Source organism: Ascaphus truei, chromosome 22 (genome assembly GCF_040206685.1).
Source record: "Ascaphus truei isolate aAscTru1 chromosome 22, aAscTru1.hap1, whole genome shotgun sequence".
NCBI classification, from domain to species: Eukaryota; Metazoa; Chordata; class Amphibia; order Anura; family Ascaphidae; genus Ascaphus; species Ascaphus truei.
This window is the reverse complement of record NC_134504.1, coordinates 6,210,537-6,238,075: the sequence shown is the minus strand read 5'-3', so window position 1 is coordinate 6,238,075 and position 27,539 is coordinate 6,210,537. Positions and strand designations below refer to the sequence as shown.

General features: G+C 57.8%; 2 protein-coding genes across 2 annotated transcripts in view; one reads left to right on the top strand and one right to left on the bottom strand.

The window, feature by feature from the left end:
* MYO15B (myosin XVB) overlaps positions 1–10,126 on the top strand; it is a 57,058-nt gene extending 46,932 nt beyond the window's left edge. The window contains exons 34-42 of the mRNA XM_075579625.1: positions 106–243; positions 371–448; positions 1,294–1,390; positions 1,530–1,678; positions 4,600–4,724; positions 5,030–5,163; positions 7,480–7,613; positions 8,109–8,249; positions 9,219–10,126. Of these exons, the coding sequence (XP_075435740.1) occupies positions 106–243; positions 371–448; positions 1,294–1,390; positions 1,530–1,678; positions 4,600–4,724; positions 5,030–5,163; positions 7,480–7,613; positions 8,109–8,249; positions 9,219–9,281 (1,059 nt within the window). The 3' untranslated portion in view covers positions 9,282–10,126. The remainder of the gene's footprint in view (positions 1–105; positions 244–370; positions 449–1,293; positions 1,391–1,529; positions 1,679–4,599; positions 4,725–5,029; positions 5,164–7,479; positions 7,614–8,108; positions 8,250–9,218) is intronic.
* The window catches only part of RECQL5 (RecQ like helicase 5), a 74,561-nt gene continuing 56,153 nt past the window's right edge, over positions 9,132–27,539 (bottom strand). Inside the window, exons 15-20 of the mRNA XM_075579794.1 lie at positions 24,518–24,649; positions 21,535–22,427; positions 19,033–19,093; positions 18,602–18,862; positions 14,073–14,148; positions 9,132–11,863 (exon numbers count right to left, since the gene is read on the bottom strand). Of these exons, the coding sequence (XP_075435909.1) occupies positions 11,763–11,863; positions 14,073–14,148; positions 18,602–18,862; positions 19,033–19,093; positions 21,535–22,427; positions 24,518–24,649 (1,524 nt within the window). The 3' untranslated portion in view covers positions 9,132–11,762. The remainder of the gene's footprint in view (positions 11,864–14,072; positions 14,149–18,601; positions 18,863–19,032; positions 19,094–21,534; positions 22,428–24,517; positions 24,650–27,539) is intronic.

The following is a 27,539-nucleotide window of genomic DNA, read 5'->3' as shown; positions in this document are numbered from 1 at the left end:
TGATGTGATATACATAACTCTGTGCCCTCCGCGCTGGGGCGTATGTTGGCGCTATACAAATAAAACAATAATATACCTGATAACCCCCCTCCTCCATCTCCCCTCCACTCCCCCCCCACTCTCCTCCATCTCCCCCCCCCCCACACAGAGATCTCTCGTAGCTGCCAGGAGAACCTTCGCCACACGCTGCTGTACCAGGGCCGCAGACACCTGCCCACGCGCCGGGAAGTGCAAGCGCTACTGGTAACTGGGAGCCTGGCGCTGTGTGTGTTGGGGGGGTGGGGGGTGATGCGGTAGTGTGGTTACTTTCTGGGGGGGGGGGTTCCTTATCTGCTGATCTTTGCTTTCCCCCCCCCTCCCCCCCTCACAGAGTGGACGGGTGTCTCGCCGGCTTATAGTAAATTTACCCGGAGGGGTCGAATATTCCACCAAAGTCAAGACTTTCACCGTGAGTATCCGCGTGCGCCTGCCTATTGCACCCGGAACGCGCCAGCCTATTGCACCCGGAACGCGCCAGCCTATTGCACCCGGAACGCGCCAGCCTATTGCACCCGGAACGCGCCAGCCTATTGCACCCGGAACGCGCCAGCCTATTGCACCCGGAACGCGCCAGCCTATTGCACCCGGAACGCGCCAGCCTTTTGCACCCGGAACGCGCCACCCTATTGCACCCGGAACGCGCCAGCCTATTGCACCCGGAACGCGTCTGCCTATTGCACCCGGAACGCGCCAGCCTATTGCACCCGGAACGCGCCAGCCTATTGCACCCGGAACGCGCCTGCCTATTGCACCCGGAACGCGCCTGCCTATTGCACCCGGAACGCGTCAGCCTATTGCACCCGGAACGCGCCAGCCTATTGCACCCGGAACGTGCCAGCCTATTGCACCCGGAACGTGCCAGCCTATTGCACCCGGAACGCGCCAGCCTATTGCACCCGGAACGCGTCTGCCTATTGCACCCGGAACGTGCCAGCCTATTGCACCCGGAACGCGTCTGCCTATTGCACCCAGAACGCGCCAGCCTATTGCACCCGGAACGCGCCAGCCTATTGCACCCGGAACGCGCCAGCCTATTGCACCCGGAACGCGCCAGCCTATTGCACCCGGAGCGATCCCGCGCATCGCGTGGATAGTAATCGAGCTGTAATCGCTGCATGGCGGACATGAATAATAATATATCTATGTGACGATGCTATAAAAGATCTGGTGTTGTACAGGGGGCAGGGCGGATACTCTGGAGGTGGGGGTCCCGGAATTAACTACTCTCTCTCTCCCCCCCCCCCCCCCCCTCAGGTGGCAGTGGATATTTTGCCCGAGCTCTGTGAGCAGTTGGGGGTCTCAGAGCCGGAGGAGGTGGAAGAATTTGCCATATTTGCCAACAAGAACCAAGGTGCAGATGGCAGGGGGGTCACAGGGGGAGGGGGGGGCGGGCGAGGTTACAGGGAGAGGTGCCTGGGATCAGAGGGGATGGTCTCGCCCCGGGGGGGCCCCAATGCGAGACCCATGCCCTGTTCTCTCTTCCCTTGCAGGAGAGGTGGTGCGCCCCCTGCGTGCCGGGGAGTATATCCACGATTTCCTGCTGCAGGATAACTCGGTGACGCTGGAATTCAAGCGGGTCACATGGAAAGCGTCGCTAAACGGGCGCAGCGACCTGTACGTGCAGATCCATTACAACCAGGTAACTGCCCCCACTAATACCCCAATACCATGCTAAATACCCCCACTAATACCCGGTACCCTGCTCGATACCCTTCACTAATACCCCGGTACAGGGATATAGAGAGAGAAAGGGGGAGCACAGGTTGAAGAATGTGGGGTATCTAGAGTATCTGAATAGATATTTATGAGTGTGTTTGAAAAATATATAATCAATCACTTACACGGCCTTGTGTAAATGCTCTCACAGCAAGGTTTACTTGTCTTGATGTTCCCTTGGTCGTTTGCCTTCTTCTTTTCAGGACTTGGTTTTCTTTCTGGATGTCTTCAGCAGTCCTCGGCTTACTTTGAGGATGTCTCCCTCGGAGTCAACAGATTAAAAACAGTGGTTTAGAGGGGAATACAGACAGTATTTAATAAAGTCCAAAAAAAAAAAAAAAAAAAAAAAAGAATATTTATATATATATAAAGGCAGTAAATACTGCCGGTACTCACACGGGCTAGTGTGAGTACAATCCTAGGGGAAGATATCTTTTTATCCGAAGTTTGTCTTTACACGTAGTGGACTATAGGTATACTGAGGGTCAGGTGTGTAATGATATATATAAGTCAAATGATACTCACACGGCCTTGTGTGAGTAAATGCACATCAAGGTATCTTTATCTTGATAGTCCCCGTTTTCTTCTTGTTCGGTTCTTGATCTTCTTCCTGTTTTTCCTTGGTGGTCTTCGATTTCTAGTGTGATAATCCCCCTCGGTGTGAACAAATTGAAAAACAATTGTTAGTGGGGAATTAACAACACAATTCTGTGATAACCCACTAGAAAAGCCCGAGCAGATATGTAAAAGCAGCAAAATGCTGCAGGCACTCACACGGGCAAGTGTGAGTGCAATCCTAGGGGAAGGTATCTTTTTTTCTTTTTTTTGGTGTCTTTAAATCTGGTGCCCTGTAAGGGTAATGGCGATCTGATAAGTATAGATCTATAAAAATAAAAATGAAAATGATACTCACACGGCCTTGTGTGAGTAAATGCACATCAGGGTATCTTTGACTTCTTTATAATACTGACAGTATTAATCTCCTAGTGCCAGTGTAGGTAGATAACCCCTTCCTGGTGTAGATGCAAAATTGAACACTGTCACGATTTTCGTGGGCTACAACAAAATTTATTAAAGAAAGCTCTAAAAACAAAACATGTATAAAAACAATTAGAAAAATGCATTAAAAGAAAAAGCCAGCCGTCTGAAAGAAATTGCTGAGGAAGACCAAAAGTCGAAACGCGTTGCTCTGACCACTAGGCAATCTTGACCCAGCACAGCCACCGTCTAGGAGTGGATCTGAGAGGAGGCAGCACTACATCCGGACGCGGAGCAAGTTAGCTGCGCTCCACGAGACCCACAAGCAATTTCTTTCAGACGGCTGGCTTTTTCTTTTAATGCATTTTTCTAATTGTTTTTATACATGTTTTGTTTTTAGAGCTTTCTTTAATAAATTTTGTTGTAGCCCACGAAAATCGTGACAGTGTTCAATTTTGCATCTACACCAGGAAGGGGTTATCTACCTACACTGGCACTAGGAGATTAATACTGTCAGTATTATAAAGAAGTCAAAGATACCCTGATGTGCATTTACTCACACAAGGCCGTGTGAGTATCATTTTCATTTTTATTTTTATAGATCTATACTTATCAGACCGCCATTACCCTTACAGGGCACCAGATTTAAAGACACCAAAAAAAAGAAAAAAAGATACCTTCCCCTAGGATTGCACTCACACTTGCCCGTGTGAGTGCCTGCAGCATTTTGCTGCTTTTACATATCTGCTCGGGCTTTTCTAGTGGGTTATCACAGAATTGTGTTGTTAATTCCCCACTAACAATTGTTTTTCAATTTGTTCACACCGAGGGGGATTATCACACTAGAAATCGAAGACCACCAAGGAAAAACAGGAAGAAGATCAAGAACCGAACAAGAAGAAAACGGGGACTATCAAGATAAAGATACCTTGATGTGCATTTACTCACACAAGGCCGTGTGAGTATCATTTGACTTATATATATCATTACACACCTGACCCTCAGTATACCTATAGTCCACTACGTGTAAAGACAAACTTCGGATAAAAAGATATCTTCCCCTAGGATTGTACTCACACTAGCCCGTGTGAGTACCGGCAGTATTTACTGCCTTTATATATATATAAATATTCTTTTTTTTTTTTTTTTTGGACTTTATTAAATACTGTCTGTATTCCCCTCTAAACCACTGTTTTTAATCTGTTGACTCCGAGGGAGACATCCTCAAAGTAAGCCGAGGACTGCTGAAGACATCCAGAAAGAAAACCAAGTCCTGAAAAGAAGAAGGCAAACGACCAAGGGAACATCAAGACAAGTAAACCTTGCTGTGAGAGCATTTACACAAGGCCGTGTAAGTGATTGATTATATATTTTTCAAACACACTCATAAATATCTATTCAGATACTCTAGATACCCCACATTCTTCAACCTGTGCTCCCCCTTTCTCTCTCTATATCCCTGTACTAATAAGGATCCTGGATAAGGACCCTATTGGGGTCTGAGCCATAGGACAAGAAGACGAACCAGAGGGGAACTTTATTTATAAGGTTGTAAATTTCATTGTTACATTGCCCCTGTTCTTAAGAACTTAATCAGGGAGCGCCCGGGCTTTTCTTTGTTTCATAGCCTCACTAATACCCCGGTACCCTGCTAAATCCCCCTACCTTGGTACCCTGCTAAATTCCCCCACTAATACACTAGCACCCTGCTAAATACCCCATTACCCTGCTAAAAAAGCACTAATACCCCCACTTATACCCCTCTACCCAGCTAAATACCCCTGTACCCAGCTAAATACCCCACTCAACCCAGTATAATTACCCCTAATACCTCCGCATGCAGTAAGTGGTGTTCTCCCCCTGCAGATGCTCAGAGATTACATGCAGGGGAAGGCCCTGTTACTTAGCCAGGGCGTGCAGCTGGAGACGCTGGTTGGGACAGTGGCTGCGATTCTGCACCGAACAAAGGCTCTCGACAGCCCCCCTGACAAGTAAGTGTGAGGCAACTCTCTGCGGGTGTCTGCAGCACGGGGGCAACGCTCTGCGGGTGTCTGCAGCACGGGGGCAACGCTCTGCGGGTGTCTGCAGCACGGGGGCAACGCTCTGCGAGTGTCTGCAGCATGGGGGCAACGCTCTGCGGGTGTCTGCAGCACGGGGGCAATGCAGTGTAAAGCTCTGCATGCAAGGAAAGGGGTTAATGGAGCGATGCTCTGCGGGATCTCCCTGGGGAGGTGTGATGATCTGTACCTGATTGATGCTCTGCAGGGTTCGGTTCACCCCGTGTTTTCCTCCCCAGACAGGAGCTCCTGGGGTACATCCCCAGTGCCGTGCAGCAGCGGCTCAACCTGCAGTCTGTGCAGCAGCACCTTCTGCGGGAGCTGAAAGCCATGCGGGAGCTGGACCCCAACCAGGCAAAGATCCACTTCATGGGTGAGCGACGGCGACACCTCGCCGCCATCAGCGCAACAGCAACACTGCGCCACCACCGTGCCCACAACACAGCGCCAGCAACACCACAACACCGCACCGGCAACGCCAACACCGCGCCAGCGACATCAACACCACCACTGCGCCCGCAACACCAGTGCTGGCGATACCAACAGCACAACACCGCGCCCTCAACACTGTGACACCAAAACCGCGCCCGTGGCACATGGCTCTGTGAGGAAGGGGTTAATGTAATTATCTTTGAGCGGGGGTATCTGTGTGTGCCAGGGGGAACGCGAGAGCGCTTAGTGGGGGTACGTGTGCGCCTGGAGGGAACATGTGACCGCTCTGGGGTGTATTTGTGGTGCCGACCTCCCCGTGTCCCCTCCCTCTCCCGCAGAGACTGTGTCCGCGCTGCCCATGTTTGAGTATAACGTGTTCCCAGTAACGCGGATCAGCGAGCCCGCGGTAACCTCCCCGTGTCCCCTCCCTCTCCCGCAGAGACTGTGTCCGCGCTGCCCATGTTTGAGTATAACGTGTTCCCGGTAACGCGGATCAGCGAGCCCGCGGTAACCTCCCCGTGTCCCCTCCCTCTCCCGCAGAGACTGTGTCCGCGCTGCCCATGTTTGAGTATAACGTGTTCCCGGTAACGCGGATCAGCGAGCCCGCGGTAACCTCCCCGTGTCCCCTCCCTCTCCCGCAGAGACTGTGTCCGCGCTGCCCATGTTTGAGTATAACGTGTTCCCGGTAACGCGGATCAGCGAGCCCGCGGTAACCTCCCCGTGCCCCCTCCCTCTCCCGCAGAGACTGTGTCCGCGCTGCCCATGTTTGAGTATAACGTGTTCCCGGTAACGCGGATCAGCGAGCCCGCGGTAACCTCCCCGTGTCCCCTCCCTCTCCCGCAGAGACTGTGTCCGCGCTGCCCATGTTTGAGTATAACGTGTTCCCGGTAACGCGGATCAGCGAGCCCGCGGTAACCTCCCCGTGTCCCCTCCCTCTCCCGCAGAGACTGTGTCCGCGCTGCCCATGTTTGAGTATAACGTGTTCCCGGTAACGCGGATCAGCGAGCCCGCGGTAACCTCCCCGTGTCCCCTCCCTCTCCCGCAGAGACTGTGTCCGCGCTGCCCATGTTTGAGTATAACGTGTTCCCGGTAACGCGGATCAGCGAGCCCGCGGTAACCTCCCCGTGTCCCCTCCCTCTCCCGCAGAGACTGTGTCCGCGCTGCCCATGTTTGAGTATAACGTGTTCCCGGTAACGCGGATCAGCGAGCCCGCGGTAACCTCCCCGTGTCCCCTCCCTCTCCCGCAGAGACTGTGTCCGCGCTGCCCATGTTTGAGTATAACGTGTTCCCGGTAACGCGGATCAGCGAGCCCGCGGTAACCTCCCCGTGTCCCCTCCCTCTCCCGCAGAGACTGTGTCAGCGCTGCCCATGTTTGAGTATAACGTGTTCCCGGTAACGCGGATCAGCGAGCCCGCGGTAACCTCCCCGTGTCCCCTCCCTCTCCCGCAGAGACTGTGTCCGCGCTGCCCATGTTTGAGTATAACGTGTTCCCGGTAACGCGGATCAGCGAGCCCGCGGTAACCTCCCCGTGTCCCCTCCCTCTCCCGCAGAGACTGTGTCCGCCCTGCCCATGTTTGAGTATAACGTGTTCCCGGTAACGCGGATCAGCGAGCCCGCGGTAACCTCCCCGTGCCCCCTCCCTCTCCCGCAGAGACTGTGTCCGCGCTGCCCATGTTTGAGTATAACGTGTTCCCGGTAACGCGGATCAGCGAGCCCGCGGTAACCTCCCCGTGTCCCCTCCCTCTCCCGCAGAGACTGTGTCCGCGCTGCCCATGTTTGAGTATAACGTGTTCCCGGTAACGCGGATCAGCGAGCCCGCGGTAACCTCCCCGTGTCCCCTCCCTCTCCCGCAGAGACTGTGTCGGCGCTGCCCATGTTTGAGTATAACGTGTTCCCGGTAACGCGGATCAGCGAGCCCGCGGTAACCTCCCCGTGTCCCCTCCCTCTCCCGCAGAGACTGTGTCCGCGCTGCCCATGTTTGAGTATAACGTGTTCCCGGTAACGCGGATCAGCGAGCCCGCGGTAACCTCCCCGTGTCCCCTCCCTCTCCCGCAGAGACTGTGTCGGCGCTGCCCATGTTTGAGTATAACGTGTTCCCGGTAACGCGGATCAGCGTGCCCGCGGTAACCTCCCCGTGTCCCCTCCCTCTCCCGCAGAGACTGTGTCCGCGCTGCCCATGTTTGAGTATAACGTGTTCCCGGTAACGCGGATCAGCGTGCCCGCGGTAACCTCCCCGTGTCCCCTCCCTCTCCCGCAGAGACTGTGTCGGCGCTGCCCATGTTTGAGTATAACGTGTTCCCGGTAACGCGGATCAGCGAGCCCGCGGTAATCTCCCCGTGCTTCCTGGTGTTTAATCACCAGCACATACTGATACTGGACAGCTTCAGCAAGGTACACGTGTGTGTGTGTGTGTGTGTCTTTGTATATGTACACGTTGTACACACGTGAACACTACACAAAAAGGGCGCGATACTTTTTATTGCTGCAACATTTAAATAATACGAAGGCACCAAATGAATACGTTTCAGGTTTGCTCCATGAACATGTATCACGCATGTATCACGCATGTTCTGTGGCAGTTTAAAGTCTCCCCCGTGAAATACAGGGATACGCTGTGTTTTATATCTGCCCTCCAAGCACTAATGTTACAGGGGGGTGTTGATGTGTGTGCATTTTTACACACACCACACACACCACACACACCACACACACAAATTGTGTATATATACACACACTTCTAAGCAGACACACGCTTAATTATACTTATACAAACACCACACACCCAGATATACACATACTGTACATACACACAGTGATATTTATGTATGTACACGCATGCACACATACCTGTGACATTTGGTACATGTATATCACTTGCGTGTGCAGAAGCCGCACTGCAGCATATCCCTGCAGGACGTCCAGACCATGCGCACCATGCGTCCGCTGGACAACGAGACACTGCCCGGCGTGGAGCTGCACTACGGCACCGCCTCCAGCCCCCGCACGCTGTGGGTGGAGCTTAAGGAGGTGAGTGCAGGGGAAGTATCGCAGCGAATTAGAACTTGCGTCACGCTGCAGACAGACACAGCCAACACCTGAGGGGTTAACATCACGTGTGTGATGTGATCAGGTGGCCAACAGTGACACGCCAGAATCCTCGCCTGCAGCTTCACCAGTGTGCCATGTAACAGTGCGGCGAGTGAGGGTGTCGGGGTTCTGTAGATGACACACACGCGGGGGATCTGCGTGTTTGCGGCGCTTTGTACACAGCACAGTTTTATCACTTCTTTCTATTTACGCATTGCAACCTAATTGTTGTGACACTGGAAGGATCAGAGGCGGCACGGCCTTGGGATTCATCACCAATCCCGACATACCGTGATCGGAACATTCGCACTAGGGAGGAATCCCCGACATTCCGTGATCGGAACATTCACACTAGGGAGGAATCCCTGACATTCCGTGATCGGAACATTCACACTAGGGAGGAATCCCCGACATTCCGTGATCGGAACATTCGCACTAGGGAGGAATCCCCGACATTCCGTGATCGGAACATTCACACTAGGGAGGAATCCCCGACATTCCGTGATCGGAACATTCACACTAGGGAGGAATCCCCGACATTCCGTGATCGGAACATTCGCACTAGGGAGGAATCCCAGACATTCCGTGATCGGAACATTCGCACTAGGGAGGAATCCCAGACATTCCGTGATCGGAACATTCGCACTAGGGAGGAATCCCCGACATTCCGTGATCGGAACATTCGCACTAGGGAGGAATCCCCGACATTCCGTGATCGGAACATTCGCACTAGGGAGGAATCCCCGACATTCCGTGATCGGAACATTCGCACTAGGGAGGAATCCCCGACTCTTCCGTGACCTCGCAAATCAGACGCCTGCAAAGGGTCAATCCCAATCTCTTTATTTAGGATTCGATGCGGTACATGGCTTTAGTTTTGACGCCGATCTGGATTTTTTGTCTTTGCAGGCCAAGGAGCTTTACCACACTCTGGCTCTGATCATCGAGAACCGAGAGCCACCTTCTCACTGAGGACAGACCCACCCCCGGGACCCAGCTTCTCACTGAGGACAGACCCACCCCCGGGACCCAGCTTCTCATTGAGGACAGACCCATCCCCGGGACCCGGTTCTGATCACGGAGAGCCGGCTTCTCACGGAGGACAGACCCACCCCCGGGACCCGGTTCTGATCACGGAGGACAGACCCACCCCCGGGACCGGTTCTGATCACGGAGGACAGACCCACCCCCGGGACCCGGTTCTGATCACGGAGGACAGACCCACCCCCGGGACCGGTTCTGATCACGGAGGACAGACCCACCCCCGGGACCGGTTCTGATCACGGAGGACAGACCCACCCCCGGGACCCGGTTCTGATCACGGAGGACAGACCCACCCCCGGGACCGGTTCTGATCACGGAGGACAGACCCACCCCCGGGATCTCACACATTCTATAATGTATTTTAATTACTTTTCCCATATACCCTACTGAGAACGTCCAGCGAGTGACTATGTAACCGTGGGTTGAGGGGTCACTACCCTGCCCCCCGATTTTGAACGTGATAGCAATGGGCTCCCCTCTTTTCCAACAGCAAAGTGATCGGCCGAGCTTTGTAATAATCCCCCATGCCTGCACAAATACGGAGGTGTCCTCACCCTACAGCGCCCTGCTTCTATGCAGCCAGGCCCTATGATGTAAGGCTCAGATTGAATAGACCCCCCACACCCCCATCCCAGGGAAGGGGGGAGAGATGGGGGGAAGAGAGAGGGGGGGGGGAGAGAGAGAGAGGGTCTCCATTAAATCTTTGCATGGCCTCATTCATGATTTATTATGTAACACCCGAGATTTATATGCAAATAAAACTGTAGAAAGGAGGTGTGCGGTGTGTGTGTGTGTGCGCGGTGTGTGTGTGCGCGGGCGCGCGGTGTGTGTGTGTGTGCGCGGGCGCGCGGTGTGTGTGTGTGTGCGCTGGTGTGTGTCAGGCGCGTCTGGCAGGAGAATGGTTAAAGCGCAAAGCTCACGGCGGGATTTTGTCCTGTAACTAAACTCGCACTAACCTGAGCCCCACCAATAAGTGCCGGGCGGGATGGGCCGAGTCCCCACCCCCGTGTGTGATCGCAGGGAGGCCCCCCGCCCCCCGTGTGTGACCGCAGGGAGCCCCCCGCCCCCGTGTGTGACCGCAGGGAGCCCCCCGGCCCCCGTGTGTGACCGCAGGGAGGCCCCCCGCCCCCGTGTGTGACCGCAGGGAGGCCCCCCGCCCCCCGTGTGTGACCGCAGGGAGGCCCCCCGCCCCCCGTGTGTGACCGCAGGGAGGCCCCCGTGTGTGACCGCAGGGAGGCCCCCCGCCCCCCGCTTCTACTACAAGGGAAGTTGTAGGGGGTTAACGTTAGGGGGTTTATCGGTTAGGATAGGGGTAGTATTAGGGGTTAAGAGTAGGCGGTTTAGGGTAATGTTAGGGACTTTGCGGCGAGGTGAGCAGCGGCTAAACACCGGTGGCCATTTGATCGCGGAGATATTGCCGCGATCAAATGTCCTAAACTGTTAGGGATATCCCTGCTTCAGCACAGGTGGCTCAGTCCATTACTCAAGTCAGGTTTTCAGGATATATCCCCCCCACCCGCATTAAACCCTGGCATTGCTGGGGTTAAAGGTGGCGAATTTGTCGCCGCGCTAGAAAAATTAATGGAAGAAAGGGTGACGCTCTTTTGATTTTTTTTCCGGACATTTTTTGTTCAAACAAAGAAAACATTACTCACATTTTCCCAAAAAAACAAAAAAGCGAAACGGCGCCCGCGTTCTCCGTAAATACCCGAAACCAGGAGAAGCGCTTCATCCTCTCTCTGGCAAGGAAAGGGTTACCCCGGCGTACCTACATCTGGAAGACAGACGAAAAAGAGCAAGGGACGGGCGCCGATTCTATAGCAGCGCGCCCGGGGAGCGGACGCTACAGCAGCGGCCAGCACCATGGCAAAGCTTCGGATTGGGCAGAATGAGGAGGCGCGCTTCGGACCAGCACAAGGTCACTTGGCAGGCAGGCAGGCGGCAGCCATGTTGCTTGCGACGTGGGCCTTGCTTCCCCTGTAGTAGAATATGAACATGCTGCAATGCAAAGCATGACGGAGTATAACGTCTGTGTACACTTGCTGCTGGAATAACCGCAGGGGGGGGGGAAGAGAAGCCTCCGGTTTTGCCAATGGCGCCGTGAGCTTTCGATACCAGCCTTGGGATACTCTGCACTGTTCTACGCTGCGGCATGTTCATATGCGGAGGGGCGTGTAACTCTGCTCACTACAGCCAGGCCGGAAATAAACCAACATGAACGGCCCGTGTGTCCAGGGATAGAGCGCGGGTGTGAGGGCGGCAGACTCGGGCCCGGGGGGGGGCCCGGCCGCAGTGCAGACTATAGCAGGGGACGAAGTAGCCACGTCTCCAGTAGTGCATAGGTCAAATGTTTATCGTGGGACTCCCAGAGTGGCTCTGCTCCCCGAGGAACTGTGCAGCGTGCGGGCATCACGTGGCAGTGCCCAGCAGCTCCTGCCAGTCTGTCTCACTGTCACAACGTGTCCGGTTCTTAAAAAAGGTCCTGATGAGTCTCTGGGCCTCTTCTTTCACTGAACGGGAGGAGGGAACATGAAACAGTTAAATATAGGAGCCATTTTGTTTTTTTTATATATAGGTATTACCTCTCTGGGCGTGTATGTGTAGTATTACCTCTCTGGGCGTGTATGTGTATACCGGTATTACCTCTCTGGGTGTGTATGTATATACCGGTATTACCTCTCTGGGTGTGTATGTGTATACCGGTATTACCTCTCTGGGCGTGTATGTGTATACCGGTATTACCTCTCTGGGCGTGTATGTGTATACCGGTATTACCTCTCTGGGCGTGTATGTGTATACCGGTATTACCTCTCTGGGCGTGTACGTGTATACCGGTATTACCTCTCTGGGCGTGTACGTGTATACCGGTATTACCTCTCTGGGCGTGTATGTGTATACCGGTATTACCTCTCTGGGCGTGTATGTGTATACCGGTATTACCTCTCTGGGCGTGTATGTGTATACCGGTATTACCTCTCTGGGCGTGTATGTGTATACCGGTATTACCTCTCTGGGCGTGTATGTGTATACCGGTATTACCTCTCTGGGCGTGTACAGTATGTGTATACCGGTATTACCTCTCTGGGCGTGTACGTGTATACCGGTATTACCTCTCTGGGCGTGTACGTGTATACCGGTATTACCTCTCTGGGCGTGTATGTGTATACCGGTATTACCTCTCTGGGCGTGTATGTGTATACCGGTATTACCTCTCTGGGCGTGTATGTGTATACCGGAATTACCTCTCTGGGCGTGTATGTGTATACCGGTATTACCTCTCTGGGCGTGCATGTGTATACCGGTAGTGTATGCGTATACCGGTATTACCTCTCTGGGCTTGTATGCGTATACCGGTATTACCTCTCTGGGCGTGTACGTGTATACCGGTATTACCTCTCTGGGCGTGTATGTGTATACCGGTATTACCTCTCTGGGCGTGTATGTGTATACCGGTATTACCTCTCTGGGCGTGTATGTGTATACCGGTATTACCTCTCTGGGTGTGTATGTGTATACCGGTATTACCTCTCTGGGCGTGTACGTGTATACCGGTATTACCTCTCTGGGCGTGTATGTGTATACCGGTATTACCTCTCTGGGCGTGTACGTGTATACCGGAATTACCTCTCTGGGCGTGTATGTATGTGTATACCGGTATTACCTCTCTGGGCGTGTATGTGTATACCGGTATTACCTCTCTGGGCGTGTGTGTGTATACCGGTATTACCTTTCTGGGTGTGTACGTGTATACCGGTATTACCTCTCTGGGCGTGTATGTGTGTACCGGTATTACCTCTCTGGGCGTGTACGTGTATACCGGTATTACCTCTCTGGGCGTGTATGTGTATACCGGTATTACCTCTCTGGGCGTGTATGTGTATACCGGTATTACCTCTCTGGGTGTGTATGTATATACCGGTATTACCTCTCTGGGCGTGTATGTGTATACCGGCATTACCTCTCTGGGCGTGTATGTGTATACCGGTATTACCTCTCTGGGCGTGCATGTGTATACCGATATTACCTCTCTGGGCGTGTATGTGTATACCGGTATTACCTCTATGGGCGTGTATGTGTATACCGGTATTACCTCTCTGGGTGTGTATGTGTATACCGGTATTACCTCTCTGGGTGTGTATGTATGTACCGGTATTACCTCTCTGGGCGTGTATGTATGTACCGGTATTACCTCTCTGGGCGTGTACGTGTATACCGGTATTACCTCTCTGGGCGTGTACGTGTATACCGGTATTACCTCTCTGGGCGTGTACGTGTATACCGGTATTACCTCTCTGGGCGTGTACGTGTATACCGGTATTACCTCTCTGGGCGTGTATGTGTATACCGGTATTACCCCTCTGGACATAGTGACCTGACCGGCTTGGAGGGCCGTGGGATTTCCCCGAGCAGGGCTGTTGCTAGGGGGCGGGGATGCTTCCTCTGTCCTGATTGGCTGCATTACTCAGCAGAAGCCAACCAGGAGGAGGTGTCAGGAGCCTGGTGGTAGGTCCAAGGAGACGAGGAAACGGCATGGAGTGAAGAGAGAGAAAGGTGTGTGTGAGAATCGAGCGTGCGTGTCTGGAATGTGCGTGTCTCAAGCGCGTTGCACCTTTCACCGTTGCGTACAGTATTTTTGGAGAAGCCGCCTGGCCACCCTACCTGTCCCCCACCCCGCCGCATGGTCTCCCCCATAAACTCGGAAGGTGGAAAGGAACTCACCATTCTTCCGCAGGGGGGTCCTGTCCTCCCCCGCTAGGAAATGAGAGATCTGCCGAGCGAAGCCTTTAAACAGCTCCTGTGAATGGGGAAAACATGTCAGTGCCCGAGCAGGAAGTGCATCCCATGGGGTAACATTGTATCACATTAGGATTTATGTCCTGTTATAGTGCATCTCAGACCAGCCAATAACCTCACTCCTATTACATTCCTCATCATTAAGAGGTATATCCTGCACCCCGTTACGCCCCAGTCTGTACCCTGCACCCCGTTACGTCCCAGACTGTACCCTGCGCCCCAGTCTGTATCCTGCACCCCGTTACGTCCCAGACTGTACCCTGCGCCCCAGTCTGTACCCTGCACCCCGTTACGTCCCAGACTGTACCCTGCGCCCCAGTCTGTATCCTGCACCCGTTATGTCCCAGACTGTACCCTGCGCCCCAGTCTGTACCCTGCACCCCGTTACGTCCCAGACTGTACCCTGCGCCCCAGTCTGTACCCTGCACCCCGTTACGTCCCAGTCTGTACCCTGCGCCCCAGTCTGTACCCTGCACCCCGTTACGTCCCAGTCTGTACCCTGCGCCCCAGTCGGTACCCTGCACCCCGTTACGTCCCAGACTGTACCCTGCGCCCCAGTCTGTATCCTGCACCCGTTATGTCCCAGACTGTACCCTGCGCCCCAGTCTGTACCCTGCACCCCGTTACGTCCCAGACTGTACCCTGCGCCCCAGTCTGTACCCTGCACCCCGTTACGTCCCAGTCTGTACCCTGCGCCCCAGTCGGTACCCTGCACCCCGTTACGTCCCAGACTGTACCCTGCGCCCCAGTCTGTACCCTGCACCCCGTTACGTCCCAGTCTGTACCCTGCGCCCCAGTCTGTAACCTGCACCCCGTTACGTCCCAGACTGTACCCTGCACCCCGTTACGTCCCAGTCTGTACCCTGCGCCCCAGTCTGTACCCTGCACCCCGTTACGTCCCAGACTGTACCCTGCACCCCGTTACGTCCCAGTCTGTACCCTGCGCCCCAGTCTGTACCCTGCACCCCGTTACGTCCCAGACTGTACCCTGCGCCCCAGTCTGTACCCTGCACCCCGTTACGTCCCAGTCTGTACCCTGCGCCCCAGTCAGTATACGATTACCCCACATCCTATTATAATGTATTAAATCCAATAATGTCATATTACAAAGCATTATGTGTATCACATCCAGCTCTATTTCATCTTTCTCCTCCCGTAATATCCATTCAGAAATCCCCAGAGAATTGTTAGATATATAACTCCATGTAAAATGTCACTTTAACGTCCCCTAACCCAGACTCGGGACGCGCGGCGGCGGGGGGGGAGCTGGGGACACGCAGCGGCGGGGGAGCTGGGGACGCGCAGCGGCGGGGGAGCTGGGGACGCGCGGCGGGGGGGGGGGAGCTGGGGACGCGCAGCGGGGGAGCTGGGGACGCGCAGCGGCGGGGGAGCTGGGGACACGCAGCGGCGGGGGAGTTGGGGACACGCAGCGGGGGGGGAGTTGGGGACACGCGGCGGCGGGGGAGCTGGGGACGCGCAGCGGGGGAGCTGGGGACGCGCAGCGGCGGGGGAGCTGGGGACACGCAGCGGGGGGGGAGCTGGGGACGCGCAGCGGCGGGGGGGGAGCTGGGGACGCGCAGCGGCGGGGGAGCTGGGGACACGCAGCGGCGGGGGAGCTGGGGACGCGCAGCGGGGGAGCTGGGGACGCGCAGCGGCGGGGGAGTTGGGGACACGCAGCGGGGGGGGAGTTGGGGACACGCGGCGGCGGGGGAGCTGGGGACGCGCAGCGGGGGAGCTGGGGACGCGCAGCGGCGGGGGAGCTGGGGACGCGCAGCGGCGGGGGAGCTGGGGACGCGCAGCGGCGGGGGAGTTGGGGACACGCAGCGGGGGGGGAGTTGGGGACACGCGGCGGCGGGGGAGCTGGGGACGCGCAGCGGGGGAGCTGGGGACGCGCAGCGGCGGGGGAGCTGGGGACGCGCAGCGGCGGGGGAGCTGGGGACGCGCAGCGGCGGGGGAGCTGGGGACACGCAGCGGGGGGGGAGCTGGGGACGCGCAGCGGCGGGGGGGGAGCTGGGGACGCGCAGCGGCGGGGGAGCTGGGGACACGCAGCGGCGGGGGAGCTGGGGACGCGCAGCGGGGGAGCTGGGGACGCGCGGCGGCGGGGGAGTTGGGGACGCGCAGCGGGGGAGCTGGGGACGCGCAGCGGCGGGGGAGCTGGGGACGCGCAGCGGCGGGGGAGCTGGGGACGCGCAGCGGCGGGGGAGCTGGGGACACGCAGCGGGGGGGGAGCTGGGGACGCGCAGCGGCGGGGGGGGAGCTGGGGACGCGCAGCGGCGGGGGAGCTGGGGACACGCAGCGGCGGGGGAGCTGGGGACGCGCAGCGGGGGAGCTGGGGACGCGCGGCGGCGGGGGAGTTGGGGACGCGCGGCGGGGGAGTTGGGGACACGCAGCGGGGGAGCTGGGGACGCGCGGCGGCGGGGGAGTTGGGGACGCGCGGCGGCGGGGGAGTTGGGGACACGCGGCGGCGGGGGAGTTGGGGACACGCGGCGGCGGGGGAGTTGGGGACACGCGGCGGCGGGGGAGTTGGGGACACGCGGCGGGGGAGTTGGGGACGCGCGGCAGCGGGGGAGTTGGGGACACGCAGCGGCGGGGGAGTTGGGGACACGCGGCGGCGGGGGAGTTGGGGACGCGCGGCGGCGGGGGAGTTGGGGACACGCGGCGGCGGGGGAGTTGGGGACACGCAGCGGCGGGGGAGTTGGGGACACGCAGCGGGGGGGAGTTGGGGACACGCAGCGGGGGAGTTGGGGACGCGCGGCGGCGGGGGAGTTGGGGACGCGCGGCGGCGGGGGAGTTGGGGACACGCGGCGGCGGGGGAGTTGGGGACACGCAGCGGGGGAGTTGGGGACACGCAGCGGGGGAGTTGGGGACGCGCGGCGGCGGGGGAGTTGGGGACACGCAGCGGCGGGGGAGTTGGGGACACGCAGCGGCGGGGGAGTTGGGGACACGCGGCGGCGGGGGAGTTGGGGACACGCGGCGGCGGGGGAGTTGGGGACGCGCGGCGGCGGGGGAGTTGGGGACACGCAGCGGGGGAGTTGGGGACACGCAGCGGGGGAGTTGGGGACACACTGCGGCGGGGGAGTTGGGGACGCGCGGCGGCGGGGGAGCTGGGGACGCGCAGCGGCGGGGGAGTTGGGGACGCGCGGCGGCGGGGGAGTTGGGGACGCGCGGCGGCGGGGGAGTTGGGGACGCGCGGCGGCGGGGGGAGTTGGGGACACGCGGTGGCGGCGGGGGGAGTTGGGGACACGCAGCGGCGGGGGAGTTGGGGACGCGCGGCGGCGGGGGAGTTGGGGACACGCGGCGGCGGGGGAGTTGGGGACGCGCGGCGGCGGGGGAGTTGGGGACGCGCGGCGGCGGGGGAGTTGGGGACACGCAGCGGCGGGGGAGCTGGGGACGCGCAGCGGCGGGGGAGTTGGGGACGCGCGGCGGCGGGGGAGTTGGGGACGCGCTGCGGCGGGGGAGTTGGGGACACGCGGCGGCGGGGGAGTTGGGGACACACTGCGGCGGGGGAGTTGGGGACACACTGCGGCGGGGGAGTTGGGGACGCGCGGCGGCGGGGGAGTTGGGGACACGCGGCGGCGGGGGAGTTGGGGACGCGCAGCGGGGGAGTTGGGGACGCGCGGCGGCGGGGGAGTTGGGGACACGCGGCGGGGGGGAGTTGGGGACACGCAGCGGGGGGGAGTTGGGGACACGCAGCGGCGGGGGAGTTGGGGACGCGCGGCGGCGGGGGAGTTGGGGACACGCAGCGGCGGGGGAGTTGGGGACACGCAGCGGGGGAGTTGGGGACACGCAGCGGCGGGGGAGTTGGGGACACGCAGCGGCGGGGGAGTTGGGGACACGCAGCGGCGGGGGAGTTGGGGACGCGCGGCGGCGGGGGAGTTGGGGACACGCAGCGGCGGGGGAGTTGGCGACGCGCGGCGGCGGGGGAGTTGGGGACACACTGCGGCGGGGGAGTTGGGGACGCGCGGCGGCGGGGGAGTTGGGGACACGCGGCGGCGGGGGAGTTGGGGACACGCGGCGGCGGGGGAGTTGTGGACGCGCGGCGGCGGGGGAGTTGGGGACACGCGGCGGCGGGGGAGTTGTGGACGCGCGGCGGCGGGGGAGTTGGGGACACGCGGCGGGGGAGTTGGGGACGCGCGGCGGCGGGGGAGTTGGGGACGCGCGGCGGCGGGGGAGTTGGGGACACACTGCGGCGGGGGAGTTGGGGACACGCAGCGGCGGGGGAGTTGGGGACACACTGCGGCGGGGGAGTTGGGGACACGCAGCGGCGGGGGAGTTGGGGACACACTGCGGCGGGGGAGTTGGGGACACACTGCGGCGGGGGAGTTGGGGACACGCAGCGGCGGGGGAGTTGGGGACACACTGCGGCGGGGGAGTTGGGGACACACTGCGGCGGGGGAGTTGGGGACACACTGCGGCGGGGGAGTTGGGGACACAGACCGGTGTCCCCGGCTCACCTTGGAAGCGAACTTCCCGTCCCTGAAGAAAGGGGTGAGGTATTTCACCACGATGTCGGCCGTCTCCTTCAGGGTCACCACTTTGTTCCCCGACGGCGGCTGCAGGATCTTGGCCGTCCCTTCTTTATCTTCCGGACACAGGTTGGGGTCAAAGGTCACCTTCTTTTTCGCCGGACCCCCGACGCCTTTGTCCGATTGGAACAAGTTAGAGGAAGAGGTCGCCTCCGTCCGCGGCTTCTTCCTGGCCGGGCCCCCGGGACCCTGAAAATGGAGCGTGGGTTCAGACAGAGAGGGCCGGCCTGACCTTTTCACTGCCGGAGGGGCAAACAGGACAAAGGAGTCCAGTGACCTGCCGTGCAAAGCCGCCCCCGACAGGGAAAGGGTTAACGATGCCCCCCTGCAGCCACACCATAATATCCCATATAACTGACCTCATCCTCTCCGAATCTCCTCTCTCTCTCCAGGGTCCAGGATCTGTCAGAGGTGTCTGCCCTGGGGAGACATGAGCACAGATATGGGGGGGTACTTCTCACCGGAGCAATGCTCTGCAGCGGGGGGGGGGGAGGGGTGGCACGATACTCCACAGCAGCAGAGAATTTCAACTAGCACTGAATAATGGCGTCCGCGTGCTCGCGATGCTACGCGGGGACACCTCCACAAACGGTTATGAAGATTATAGTTGAAAGCGGAGAAAGGAGAAAAAAAAAACCGGGAGGAATCGCGAACATACAACTGGATCAGAAAATATCTGATGAGACAAGTCAAAGAATGACAAGACGCCAAGGAACAAAGCCACCCCAAGGGGAACAAATAAGAATTGAATACGCGGAGCAGTGTAAGGCAAACGTATAACTGAAAATAACAAAAACTTCAAGAAGACAAAGTAGCAACTTATTTTTGGGAAGACCGTGCACTTATCATAAAGAGGGTTGAGGATTTCTACGTTAAATTGTACGAGAACACAGGGAATAATACAGCAGAGGAAGAAACCACCAATCATGTACCCACGCGTCCTTCCAGAAGAGGTGACAAAAAGCAAAATCCACGAAGGACGGGAAGGCTCCCGGGGAAGATGGAATTACACCTGAAATCCTGAAAGTAGAGAAAATCTTCGCAGAACTCTTTACGTGCGGCCGTGAGAACCGGAAAATCCGAGAGCAATGCCAGCGTTATCCTCATCCACAAGAAAGGAGACCACAAGAACCACCGACCAGTCAGTCTACTTCCAACCACTTCCAAGGTCTTTATGAAGATACTCAGTAAATCGGCTGCCACAGACCCTGGTCTTCGCCCAGCGTAGAGAACAGGCGGGATGTCGCAGTGGGTACAACACGATGGATCACATCCAAGTCGTGCAAGGAGTGATTTCCCGAAGTAATGGATACGATCTGACACTCGGCTTAGGATTCGTAGATTCCGAAAAAGCATTTGGTTCTGTCTGCATCTCGGGGGGAAACATACTGGCCCAGATGCATTAAGAAGGCAAAGTGTCGGAGAAGCGTACATTGATATTATAAAGAATATGTACGAGAATGCCACATCAGCCATTATATCACCTGAAGATACAAGCAAGATAAGGATCAGCGATGGAGAAACCATATCGCCAAAGCTTTTTACAGCAACACTTGAAGAATTGGTCAAGACATTGAATTGGGAAGAAAAAAAGAATCAAAATCAACTGTGAATATTTGAGTCGCCTACGATTTGCAGATGACTTATTTTTCCACAAGTCCAGAAGACGTCCAGCAACAAATTGGAGAAGTCGCCGAAGCGAGAATATGGGTCTCCATATGAATATCAACAAGACCAAAGTGATGGTCAACAAATGTATCAAGTCTGCAAAGATCGGAATAAATGGAATAGAACTAGAAGACGTGGAAGACTATGTCTACTTTGGCCGGTAAGTAACAATGGCCGGGAACCCTGTGAATGAAATCCATAGGAGAATGAAGATGGGATGGCGGCATTTGCAAGGAACAAGACAACATTTATAGGGAACTGGTTTTCGACCCGTTTATTCTGCCCGCGCTCACTTATGGATGTGAAACTTGGACCCTAAATGGAAAAATAATGCAGAAGCTTCAGACCATGCAAAGGAGTATGGAGCGATGCATGCTGGGTATTTCCCAAAGAGACAGGAAAAAGACTGAATGGGTTCGAAACAAAAACAGAAGTCTGTGATATCACCAAACGGGTGAAGAAATTAAAAGGGTGGCGGGCCGGACATATCGCAAGAAGTCGTTATAATCGTTGGACAGAGACGGAACCCGACTGGATTCCAAGAGAGGTTAAAAGAACAAGATGACGACCAAAAGTAAGATGGGAGGATGAGATCAGAAAATGTGTTGGAGCGACGTAGAGAAGAGAGGCTGTAACTACAGTACCTGGGAGACCATTAGGGAGACTTCATCCAGCAGTGGGGAGACGGGCTGGAGAGGAAGGGGTGAGGGAATGTGTGGGAGCGACGTGGAGAAGAGAGGCTGTAACCGCAGGACCTGGGAGACCATTGGGGAGGCTTCATCCAGCAGTGGGGAGACACTTGCTGGAGAGGATGGGATGAGGGAATGTGTGGGAGCGACGTGGAGAAGAGGCTGTAACCGCAGGACCTGGGGGATCACTGGGGAGGCTTCATCCAGCAGTGGGGAGACACGGGCTGGGGAGGATGGGATGAGGAAATGTGTGGGAGCGACGTGGGGAAGTGAGGCTGTAACCGCAGGATCTGGGAGATCATTGGGGAGGCTTCATCCAGCAGTGGGGAGACACGGGCTGGAGAGGATGGGATGAGGAAATGTGTGGGAGCGACGTGGGGAAGTGAGGCTGTAACCGCAGGATCTGGGAGATCATTGGGGAGGCCGGGGCTGAGGATGAGTGTGTGTGTGAATATATATAAGGGATCTGCAAATATTTAGGTGTCTTGTTAGGACCCGCCTCACCTGCTGTGATCTGGTTGCAAGTTCGAGGTCCTCCCTTGGGGTTCCTGTAGATTTGGGGTGCTCTCTGCTGCTTCCTGTAATTTATGTAGACTTTTAAAGCCCCTAGACCGTTTCTTGTCTTGTAATGGCTGTAAATTTGGGGTATCCCCCAGGAGTTCCTTTGTGTGTAATGGCTGTATATTTGGGGTATCCCCCAGGAGTTCCTGTGTGTGTAATGGCTGTATATTTGGGGTATCCCCCAGGAGTTCCTGTGTGTGTAATGGCTGTATATTTGGGGTATCCCCCAGGAGTTCCTGTGTGTGTAATGGCTGTATATTTGGGGTATCCCCCAGGAGTTCCTGTGTGTGTAATGGCTGTATATTTGGGGTATCCCCCAGCAGTTCTCTGCTGTCTGAGGCTTGCAGATTTGGGAGGCTCCTGGCAGGTCCCCGAATCTTCCCCTGGTGCCCATTCAGCAGGCTGGAGGTGCAAGCCTCTTGTTCTCGTCTGTCTGATGCCTTACTAGGCGGGGGGCTTTCACGCAGGTCTGGGCTGCCCCCCTGTGCGTGCTCGGGACTCCCCGGGATGGGTTTGGACCGGCTCCGAGATGAGAAGAACTTGGAAATATTCTGAGCGTTCCTCTTTGCTGCAGTGGCGAGCTGCTGCTGCTGCTGCTGCTGCTTCTTGCTCCTCTTGCTGGGGCTGTCTGTCCGAGGCCCCTTCTTACCCCCGTCTGTGTTACCAGGGACTGGGCCGGCACTGCCGGACCCTTTCTCCGGGCTGCTCTCTGTCCCGGCCAGAGAATCGGGCTGTGGAGGCCTCATGTCCAGCTGGGAGGTTCGTAGTAAGTCGGAGACCGTCTGAAACTGAGGAGGAGCCCCCCGCAGCCCGGCGCCCACTCTCTTACGGTTACACTGAATGGGAGGCACAGAACATGAGTCAGCAATGAGACACCGCTAGGGCTACACAGTGCTACGCATTCTGAGCCCGTCACCTCTAGGGCTACACAGTGCTACGCATTCTGAGCCTGTCACCGCTAGGGCTAGACAGTGCTACGCATTCTGAGCCCGTCACCTCTAGGGTTAGACAGTGCTACGCATTCTGAGCCCGTCACCTCTAGGGCTACGCAGTGCTACGCATTCTGAGCCAATCACCTCTAGGGCTACACAGTGCTACGCATTCTGAGCCCGTCACCTCTAGGGTTAGACAGTGCTACGCATTCTGAGCCCGTCACCTCTAGGGCTAGACAGTGCTACGCATTCTGAGCCCATCACCTCTAGGGTTAGACAGTGCTATGCATTCTGAGCCCGTCACCTCTAGGGCTACGCAGTGCTATGCACTCTGAGCCCGTCACCTCTAGGGCTACACAGTGCTACGCATTCTGAGCCCGTCACCTCTAGGGCTACACAGTGCTACGCATTCTGAGCCCGTCACCTCTAGGGCTAGACAGTGCTACGCATTCTGAGCCCGTCACCTCTAGGGCTAGACAGTGCTACGCATTCTGAGCCCGTCACCTCTAGGGCTAGACAGTGCTACGCATTCTGAGCCAATCACCTCTAGGGCTACACAGTGCTACGCATTCTGAGCCCGTCACCTCTAGGGTTAGACAGTGCTACGCATTCTGAGCCAATCACCTCTAGGGCTACACAGTGCTACGCATTCTGAGCCAGTCACCTCTAGGGCTACACAGTGCTACGCATTCTGAGCCCGTCACCTCTAGGGTTAGACAGTGCTACGCATTCTGAGCCCGTCACCTCTAGGGCTAGACAGTGCTACGCATTCTGAGCCCGTCACCTCTAGGGTTAGACAGTGCTACGCATTCTGAGCCCGTCACCTCTAGGGCTAGACAGTGCTACGCATTCTGAGCCCGTCACCTCTAGGGTTAGACAGTGCTATGCATTCTGAGCCCGTCACCTCTAGGGCTACGCAGTGCTACGCACTCTGAGCCCGTCACCTCTAGGGCTACACAGTGCTACGCATTCTGAGCCCGTCACCTCTAGGGCTAGACAGTGCTACGCATTCTGAGCCCGTCACCTCTAGGGCTAGACAGTGCTACGCATTCTGAGCCCGTCACCTCTAGGGCTAGACAGTGCTACGCATTCTGAGCCAATCACCTCTAGGGCTACACAGTGCTACGCATTCTGAGCCCGTCACCTCTAGGGTTAGACAGTGCTACGCATTCTGAGCCCGTCACCTCTAGGGTTAGACAGTGCTACGCATTCTGAGCCTGTCACCGCTAGGGTTAGACAGTGCTACGCATTCTGAGCCAATCACCTCTAGGGCTACACAGTGCTACGCATTCTGAGCCTGTCACCTCTAGGGTTAGACAGTGCTACGCATTCTGAGCCTGTCACCTCTAGGGTTAGACAGTGCTACGCATTCTGAGCCTGTCACCGCTAGGGCTACACAGTGCTACGCATTCTGAGCCAATCACCTCTAGGGCTACACAGTGCTACGCATTCTGAGCCAATCACCTCTAGGGCTACACAGTGCTACGCATTCTGAGCCAATCACCTCTAGGGCTACACAGTGCTACGCATTCTGAGCCAATCACCTCTAGGGCTACACACTGCTACGCATTCTGAGCCCGTCACCTCTAGGGTTAGACAGTGCTACGCATTCTGAGCCCGTCACCTCTAGGGTTAGACAGTGCTACGCATTCTGAGCCCGTCACCTCTAGGGTTAGACAGTGCTACGCATTCTGAGCCCGTCACCTCTAGGGCTAGACAGTGCTACGCATTCTGAGCCTGTCACCGCTAGGGTTAGACAGTGCTACGCATTCTGAGCCTGTCACCTCTAGGGCTAGACAGTGCTACGCATTCTGAGCCTGTCACCTCTAGGGCTAGACAGTGCTACGCATTCTGAGCCTGTCACCGCTAGGGCTAGACAGTGCTACGCATTCTGAGCCTGTCACCTCTAGGGTTAGACAGTGCTACGCATTCTGAGCCTGTCACCGCTAGGGCTAGACACTTCCTTACAGTGGTAATAAAGTTGGGGTGTGCACCTGGTATGCGGGTACATATTCCTCTGCAGGGGTCCCCGCCTCCCCCTCCTGCGAAGTCCCCTGCGCAGGGTCACTGGAACCCAACACTGCGTGCAGCTCCCCGTCCTTTGATGCCTTGTTAATCTCGGATACCTGCGGAGGAGACGCAGTGAGAGACACCTACACGGCCAGGACTCCCAGCATGCCCTGCGGCGTACTGCGTGCAACTCACTGTACACGTACACACAGCCCGGACTCCCAGCATGCCCTGCGGCGTACTGCGTGCAACTCACTGTAATCATTCACACGTACACACAGCCCAGACTCCCAGCATGCCCTGCGGCGTACTGCGTGCAACTCACTGTAATCATTCACACGTACACACAGCCAGGACTCCCAGCATGCCCTGCGGCGTACTGCGTGCAACTCACTGTAATCATTCACACGTACACACAGCCAGGACTCCCAGCATGCCCTGCGGCGTACTGCGTGCAACTCACTGTAATCATTCACACGTACACACAGCCCGGACTCCCAGCATGCCCTGCGGCGTACTGCGTGCAACTCACTGTAATCATTCACACGTACACACAGCCCGGACTCCCAGCATGCCCTGCGGCGTACTGCGTGCAACTCACTGTAATCATTCACACGTACACACAGCCCGGACTCCCAGCATGCCCTGCGGCGTACTGCGTGCAACTCACTGTAATCATTCACACGTACACACAGCCCGGACTCCCAGCATGCCCTGCGGCGTACTGCGTGCAACTCACTGTAATCATTCACACGTACACACAGCCCGGACTCCCAGCATGCCCTGCGGCGTACTGCGTGCAACTCACTGTAATCATTCACACGTACACACAGCCCAGACTCCCAGCATGCCCTGCGGCGTACTGCGTGCAACTCACTGTAATCATTCACACGTACACACAGCCAGGACTCCCAGCATGCCCTGCGGCGTACTGCGTGCAACTCACTGTAATCATTCACACGTACACACAGCCAGGACTCCCAGCATGCCCTGCGGCGTACTGCGTGCAACTCACTGTAATCATTCACACGTACACACAGCCCGGACTCCCAGCATGCCCTGCGGCGTACTGCGTGCAACTCACTGTAATCATTCACACGTACACACAGCCCGGACTCCCAGCATGCCCTGCGGCGTACTGCGTGCAACTCACTGTAATCATTCACACGTACACACAGCCCGGACTCCCAGCATGCCCTGCGGCGTACTGCGTGCAACTCACTGTAATCATTCACACGTACACACAGCCCGGACTCCCAGCATGCCCTGCGGCGTACTGCGTGCAACTCACTGTAATCATTCACACGTACACACAGCCCGGACTCCCAGCATGCCCTGCGGCGTACTGCGTGCAACTCACTGTAATCATTCACACGTACACACAGCCCGGACTCCCAGCATGCCCTGCGGCGTACTGCGTGCAACTCACTGTAATCATTCACACGTACACACAGCCCGGACTCCCAGCATGCCCTGCGGCGTACTGCGTGCAACTCACTGTAACCATTCACACGTACACACAGCCAGGACTCCCAGCATGCCCTGCGGCGCACTGCGTGCAACTCACTGTAATCATTCACACGTACACACAGCCAGGACTCCCAGCATGCCCTGCGGCGCACTGCGTGCAACTCACTGTAATCATTCACACGTACACACAGCCAGGACTCCCAGCATGCTCCCCTCGTTACCCTGCGCCTGCCTACCCGGGGCCCTTCCTTGTTACCCTGCGCCTGCCTACCCGGGGCCCTTCCTTGTTACCCTGCGCCTGCCTACCCGGGGCCCTTCCTTGTTACCCTGCGCCTGCCTACCCGGGGCCCTTCCTTGTTACCCTGCGCCTGCCTACCCGGGGCCCTTCCTTGTTACCCTGCGCCTGCCTACCCGGGGCCCTTCCTTGTTACCCTGCGCCTGCCTACCCGGGGCCCTTCCTTGTTACCCTGCGCCTGCCTACCCGGGGCCCTTCCTTGTTACCCTGCGCCTGCCTACCCGGGGCCCTTCCTTGTTACCCTGCGCCTGCCTACCCGGGGCCCTTCCTTGTTACCCTGCGCCTGCCTACCCAGGGCCCTTCCTTGTTACCCTGCGCCTGCCTACCCGGGGCCCTTCCTTGTTACCCTGCGCCTGCCTACCCGGGGCCCTTCCTTGTTACCCTGCGCCTGCCTACCCGGGGCCCTTCCTTGTTACCCTGCGCCTGCCTACCCGGGGCCCTTCCTTGTTACCCTGCGCCTGCCTACCCGGGGCCCTTCCTTGTTACCCTGCGCCTGCCTACCCGGGGCCCTTCCTTGTTACCCTGCGCCTGCCTACCCGGGGCCCTTCCTTGTTACCCTGCGCCTGCCTACCCGGGGCCCTTCCTTGTTACCCTGCGCCTGCCTACCCAGGGCCCTTCCTTGTTACCCTGCGCCTGCCTACCCGGGGCCCTTCCTTGTTACGCTGTGCCCGCCCCGTGGCCCCCCGTTCATTACCCTGCACCCGCTTCCCCCCCAGGCCTCCCACTCCTCACCCTGTGCCCGCCCACCCCCCTCGTTACCCTGCGCCTACCCCCTCCCTCGGGACCCTCCTCCCCTTCCCCGAGGACACTCCCCACCCTGCATCCCCCCTCCCTGGGCCCTCCTCCCCTTCCCTGGGGACACTCCCCTCCCTGCGCCCCTTCCCTGGGGACCCTCCCCTCCCTGCGCCCCTTCCCTGGGGACCCTCCCCTCCCTGCGCCCCTCCCCACCCTGCACCCCTTCCCCGGGGACACTCCCCTCCCTGCGCCCCTCCCCACCCTGCGCCCCTCCCCGGGGCCCTCCTCCCCTTCCCCGGGGACACTCCCCTCCCCACCCTGCGCCCCCTCCCCTCCCTGCACCCCTCCCCCTCCACCCTCCCCACCCTGCGCCCCCTCCCCACCCTGCGCCCCTCCCCACCCTGCGCCCCTCCCCTCCCAACCCTGCACCCCTCCCCACCCTGCGCCCCTCCCCACCCTGCGCCCCTCCCCACCCTGCACCCCTCCCTGCGCCCCTCCCCACCCTG